At 39.1% G+C, this 6,895-nt stretch overlaps 1 protein-coding gene across 1 annotated transcript; it reads left to right on the top strand.

The window, feature by feature from the left end:
• The first annotated feature begins 1,554 nt into the window (after positions 1-1,554).
• Positions 1,555-5,708, top strand: LOC102406003 (E3 ubiquitin-protein ligase Topors). The gene is made up of 2 exons (XM_006069080.4): positions 1,555-1,628; positions 3,101-5,708. The coding sequence occupies exon 2, from the start codon at positions 3,329-3,331 to the stop codon at positions 5,543-5,545; it is 2,217 nt and encodes a 738-aa protein (XP_006069142.4). The 5' UTR covers positions 1,555-1,628; positions 3,101-3,328; the 3' UTR covers positions 5,546-5,708.
• The last annotated feature ends 1,187 nt before the right edge of the window (positions 5,709-6,895 follow it).

Here is a 6,895-nt window from a genome sequence, read left to right on the forward strand (position 1 = left end):
GAAGAAATTGATGACCAAAAAAAAAAAAAAAAAAAATGGACAGACTAATACAAAGCATCCAGAAGAGACACCTGAATGGCCTTTTCTTATGTTTCTGATTCTTCCCTTCTTCCCTCTAATCCTTCAAGTTTTCCTCCTCTTCAACAAACATTTATCAAGTATTTTCACCATGGAGACACAGTGTACAGATGAGAGTGTCTCCTGAGAGCACTTTATTACTAATAAGCATTGTTTTTCATAAAGTACTTTTTGCATCTATTCTAAGTCTTTCTATAAGCCTTATTTCACAGACGATTAAGCCGTGACTGGGAGCATATGTGAGCAGTAGAATAAGAACCCATGTTTGTACTGTTCTTTCCTCTATATAGGGCTGACAGAGTTTTGAACGTTATAGGGAATGTGGTTCTATATTACCCTACAGTTACAAGGATATCAAAAAATGGTGTCTATTTTGAATTATAAAGTCATGCAAAACACATTTTTAAAATAAAAATAATGCACTGTCTTAGGAATTTGCAATGAAACCTACTCAAAAACACTAAAATGGCTATTCCATTAAACTGCTACTAGATGCTAAGCACAAAGTTGCTTATCTAATTCTCCAAAATAGCTCATGAGCTAAATTGGTTTCACCTGCATCTAAGAGCAGTCCAAGAGCCTGAGTAAGCATGACCAAACTCAAAAACAGAATAACAGCAAGGATAGCCAAAAAAAAAAGAGAAAAAAACATTTATTTTCAATGACTTCCCGACTGTGTTGTCTGTATTAACTGGTATTTAGCTATGGATGAATAAATGTTTTGAAAAATATGACAACTTTTCATTTTGAACCAAAAAGCTGGTACACAGACAATCAAGATGTTGATTAGTCACACTGCACACATGCTAACAAGTTTATTCAGCTCTTGCATTTGAAGAAAAATTGACAACTTTCTGACTAAATAATTTAAATCTAAATATTACTATTAGGGGCTTCCATGGTGGCTCAGTCAGTAAAGAATCTTCCTACAATGCAGGAGACCTGCGTTCAATCCCTGGGTCAGTGAGATCCCCTGGAGAAGGGAATGGCAACCCACTCCAGTGTTCTTGCCTGGAGAAGTCTATGGAGAGAGGAGCCTGAAGGGCTATAGTCCACGGAGTGGCAAAGGGTTGGACACGAATGAGTGACTAACACTAATGCTATTAGACTAATGACTGTTCTTCAGGGAGTTCTTTCATTGGGGAAACCCATATTCTACCTTGTGTCCTGCTTTATTCTGATTCAGACCACACATTCCAGTGTTAGGTTTGATCAACCTGTTGAAAAATTAAAGCATTCTGGCAACCTATAAGTCAAAAGGACATGGATTCTATCTTAAAAAGGATTTGTATCTTAAAGTCACTCCAGACACTGCTGGGTGTCTGGAGTGACATAAGATAACATAAGATACCAAGTTTCATGGAAAACATAAGATACCAAGTTTTATGGAAAACTTGGAGCAGTTTCTTTTTCTCCAAACCACAGCAGAACTAGCTTTGTGTTCTAAATTCTATCTCTAAGGCCAACAAAACAGAAGTAATCCCCTTCAACCAAATTAATCCTGTGGTTAAGGTTCATATGAGCGTGGAGACTTTAAGATCGTCTAGGAGGTAAATCTGCTAAATAATGTAATTTGTTTCTGTCGTCTTTGCTTTTCAAGATGAATGATGACTTAATGAGAGCGTTACTTCTGGAAAGGAGAGCTTGAAACCATCTGTGAGAGAAGGGATGAAGTTCATGTACATCCAGCAAGCTAATTTTATTTTCAGATTCTGTTAGGAATCAAATTTGCTCTCTATTGTTTTTGTGGACTCAGGCTTATTATGATGGCTATTTCTTGTTAGTGACTTTTGACTGTGAATTTGGAGGAAATTTGTCATGAAACTTAGGTTTATAATGTTCCTCCAGGAAGAACGTGTGTTTGCCTCTGCCAGTTGCCTGTGGTTACTATCAACCTCAAAATAAATTACCTTTTTGAGGTTTTTAGGAAAACGCTGCTTGAATTTAGTCTGCAGACATACTTGTTTCTGGTTACAAAATCTCAGCTAAGATTTCCTGCTGTCTGTGTGTGGGGTGATTATTTTTCTAAATTACCTTTTCAGTAAGAATGTAAACATTTGTGTACACAGCTTTATGCAGAGGTTTTCCATTATACATTCAAACTTTGGCAGAGTCTGTTCTTTCTCTCCTGTCATCTGCAACTCTTGGTTAGTCTCTAACTGAAGATCAAGGATATCAGTTCTGAGCAACTTGTGGTATCAGAGCTCACTTCCCTCTCTGGATTTCTACTTTTATTTATGGATTGATTTGGCCTCTAAGAATTTTACTCATTACCTCTTAAGTTGAGATATATTTACCTATATTTACTTATAGCTAGTATTATTTTGTTGGAGAAGGCAATTGCACCCCACTCCAATACTCTTGCCTGGAAAATCCCATGGACAGAGGAGCCTGGTGGGCTGCAGTCCATGGGGTCACTAAGAGTTGAACACGAATGAGCGACTTCACTTTCACTTTTCACTTTCATGCATTGGAGAAGGAAATGGCAACCCACTCCAGTGTTCTTGCCTGGAGAATCCCAGGGATGGGGAGCCTGGTGGGCTGCCGTCTCTGGGGTCGCACAGAGTTGGACACGACTGAAGCGACTTAGCAGCAGCAGCAGTATTGTTACTCCTAGTGGGAGTGTGTCCCACTAGGACAAGGTGTCTAGTTCACAATATTGCCAGAAATTAGTGATTACTCTTTAAGATTTTTATAATAGCTTCTCATTCTTCTATATAAGCTTTTTCATTTAACAATATATTAATCTATTTTCACATATTAATATGTATAGATTTGCCTGTTTTATTGGAATGGTGACATAATATTAAATATTATAGATAAACCATCATTTATTTAATAAGTTCCCTACTAATGGATGTCAATTGTTTTCAGGGTTTTTTTTGTTGTTGTTGTTATTAGAAAAATCCATGTATATATGTTTGTAGACTTGTATATATAGATTAAAACTATAGAGTTAGAATTGATGGGTTAAAAGATGTGATACTTAAATTTTGATGTTTATTTCTGATTTGCTTTTCAGAGTTTGCAAAACTAAGAGAGACAGTGTGCCTGAATTCTCATTGCCTTGTCTATGTTGGGTTTTATTGACAGTGTTATTTATTAATTTGAGGAAATAGTTTGTTTCTTAACTTTATCCCAGAATTTATTCCATGGAGACAAAATATATTACAGAAATATGCGTGGAATGGTTTTAATAGATATTTTTCATGCCAGATGAGGAACTGATTTGAACCAATTTTTCTCACATATGACTGTGAAATACAATCTGTTCATGGAGATGCCATTAGATTTCTCATCTGACTGTGAGTGTCCTAACTGCTTGGAGAATATACAGAATGGAGCCAATTGGAACCCCTGTTCCGTGAACAGTGATGAATCTTTACATTCAAGACAAAGAAATAAATCTATGCCTTCATCCAGCATGCAGTGCTTTCCTTCCCAGGGTTGTTCCGCCAGGCCAGAGGAAGGCACCAAAGAAGACTCAGTGTTCCTTCCCTCGGAAGAAGAAAGCTACGTAGTGACTTCTGAAAACCATGATCTTGGCATAAACCTTGAGGACCTTACAAAGAAAATCAGGCCATTGAGAGAGCTGACTGTCCAGGAGTTGCTGAGAGAGTTTGGGGACAGCAGGAAGTTCCCACCAAACTCCGTGTCTCTGGGTCACTTTAGAGACCAGGTGGTAATGAAGTTCAGAAGAGCTCTGTATTATTCCGGAATTTGGGTGGCATATGTCCAAGGCTACAGATTTGAAAAACACTTATCAGCTAATTATTTCAAGAGAAACCCTGATTGTTTACATCGGCTGGTTCCCTGGCTGAAACGAGAACTAACAGCTGTTTATGGAGATTATGGCTACACAGTGAAGAATATTCTATCCACCATTCTCCATCACATGACAAAATATGATCTAGACAGTGACTCCTTCATTAACCTTCTAGAACCTTATCTCCAACAACACACCCACCACTTTCTGCACGAATTTATCAGTTTTGTTCATTCGCCTTACAACATGGAGACTTATGACCAACGAGCCATCTATCAATGTCCTACTGTTTCACCTTGGGGAGGAAAAAAGTCTGTTGCATCAGCTCCCGTTTTGCCTTTGCCTATGGATCAGGCTGTACTGGCACCTCAACATGATATAAAACAGTCTAAAAACACCCAGGGCCAATGGAATAATGACCAGAGGCCTCTGTCAGGCATGAAAGCATTTCCCAGTGGTAACTCTTGCTTGAAGAAATCTGAAGTTCCACTACTCCATCATAAAGCAGGAAGCAAAATCCATACTTGGCTCAAAGACAAATCAGAACCAGGTGATCTCAAAGTCACACCTTCTACCAATAGCATGCTCCTGAACTGGGCTATACTAAGGGAAAAGGGCCCAGGCTCACTGAATTGCAAAAAAAATGTTCAAGAGAGGAAGACAGAAAGGATAAAGTTGTTTCCGGGTCATGCCCAGGATATGGGAAAGAGTGAAACAACTGCGCACACTTTCAGTTCCTCAGCAATTTTGAATCAGGAACAGCCATGGAGGAACAGCCTAAGAGAAAAAAAGGCTTTGAACATTGGCCAACAGATCAATTTCCAGAAAAAAGAAGCAGAAAAAAACAAATATTCAGACTCTTCACCAAGAACCTTTCAAAGAAGATTACCCAGAGAAAGATCCTTGATAAATTGCAAATCTAGAAAGAGGGACCCCTCCTGGAGCTGCATTTCAGAAACTGCTGTTTCTTCTAAGAGAGAGGGGAGGAAGCTGAACTCTTTCAGAAAAAAGAGGATGAAGTACAGACAACCCTTCCGATTTGCAGAAGTTGGTTCACACTGCAGAAGGGGAATCCAAAGACAACCAAGGTCCAGTACTCAAAGATCTAAATCCTGGTGTGTTGGACTTACAAATAGATCTATAAGTAGAGAGTCAAGTAATCCCTCTCTGAGAGGAAGCCATAGAAGTGAACACTTCACCCAGAATATATGCTGTGAGCTCTCAAAAGAAAAGAAGGCGCATGCCTATGAATCAAACTATGGGAGGCCATCTTCAGCCACCATCCAATACATGAAGTTTCGTTCAAATGCTGGGAAGAGACCAAAGTATCCTTTGAAAAGTGAAGATTCTTACCAAGCTGGAAGCCACTGTAACAGTCCCACTTGTCTACAGAGTCAGAAATTCACATCCCCAAGTAAGCAAGAAATGAATCACAAGAAGACATTTCCTAGCGCTAAAACCAGAACAGTTAGGCACAGGAGAAGCAAGTATCATTGTCTAGATACACAAACCACAGCGGAAGTCAGTGATGAAATAGGGGATCTGAATGATCTGAGGCAAAAGAGTAGTCTTTCTGAGTGTGTACCTTCCTGCAGGAGGCAAATGCAAAAGGAAAAGGAGAATCCAAGCCTTCAGAAACATCACCAGGCCAAAAGTGAGCAGAAAGGAGACAAAGAATCAGAAACACATAGGTGCAAATAATTTTGAAAGGCCAATAATGCTACTCAACTAGCCACCAAGAATCTTGGAAAGTTATGAATATAATCTGAAAAAGATAACTGAAAAGATTCATCCCATCACTTCATGAATGCAATCAAAAGCCTGACAATTAAATCCAAGGCTCCTTTTGGAGACAAATGCATATTATTAAACTGGTCATATATTTAAATATCATTTTGTCTGCTTTTTTCTTATGAATTGAATTATTAAAATATTTGACTTATTTTTTAGTTGTCAGATTTAACTATGAAGACTGGCTGCAAAGAGTTGTAAACATTATAGAAACAACAAGAGTATATGTTGCCAAACACAAGTTATGCATATTAAATATTATAAAAACACACAAATATATGTATATATATATATACATGCCATGCCATGCTCAGCAACTTCAGTCATGTCCGACTCTTTGCAACCCCATGGACTGTAGCCTACCAGGCTCCACTGTCCCTGAGATTTCCTAGGCAAGAATACTGGAGTGGGTTGCATTTCCTTCTCCAGGGGATCTTGCTAACCCAGGGATCAAATCCATGTCTCCTGCATTGGCAGGGAGGTTCTTTACCACTGAGCTATCAGGGAAGCATGTGTGTTTGTATGTGTGTATTCCAGACCTTATGAAATTTTAGTTCCTGGAAAATGAGGCAGCATGGACACTGTTTTTAGATATGAAAATGAAAGTGTTAGTTGCTCAATTGTGCCCAACTTTTGGTGACCCCATGGGCTGTAGCCCTTCAGGCTCCTCTGTCCATGGGATTTCCCAGGAAAGAATACTGGAATGGGTTGCCATTCCCTTCTCCAAGGGATCTTCCTGACCCAGGGATCAAACCTGGGTCTCCTACATTGCAGGCAGATTCTTTACAGACTGAGCCACCAGAGAGGAGGAGGAGTTATTGCCTTTAAGGATTTCAGAATCTAGTTGTAAAAATGCATTCACATAAGTAGGAAAAAAAGAATATATACGGGATATTTGGCACTACCTTCCTATCTCCCTACCCTGAAAACCACACCTTCATACATCCTGACATCTGGATACCTTCTTTAAACTATGCCGGGATTTAGGTAACTGATTCCCTACCCACCAAAATCTGGCCGAGTGATTGGCAGCTACACTTAAACCAAGCTGTGTTTTCCCTTTGGTCATGCAATTGATGAATCCAATGGTAGTCAAGTCATGGTACTTCCCTGCGATTTTCTGCACTGGTTCTGATAAATAGGATCTTTCTCCCTCACTAGTAGCAAATGGTAAAAGGTTTAAAGCTTGGATACTATTAAGAGCTGTATTTCTCAATTTGTGGAAAAAGTCAGTTGAGGTAAGAGAGGAGAAAACTAACC

This window comes from Bubalus bubalis, chromosome 3 (genome assembly GCF_019923935.1).
Source record: "Bubalus bubalis isolate 160015118507 breed Murrah chromosome 3, NDDB_SH_1, whole genome shotgun sequence".
Taxonomy (NCBI): domain Eukaryota; kingdom Metazoa; phylum Chordata; class Mammalia; order Artiodactyla; family Bovidae; genus Bubalus; species Bubalus bubalis.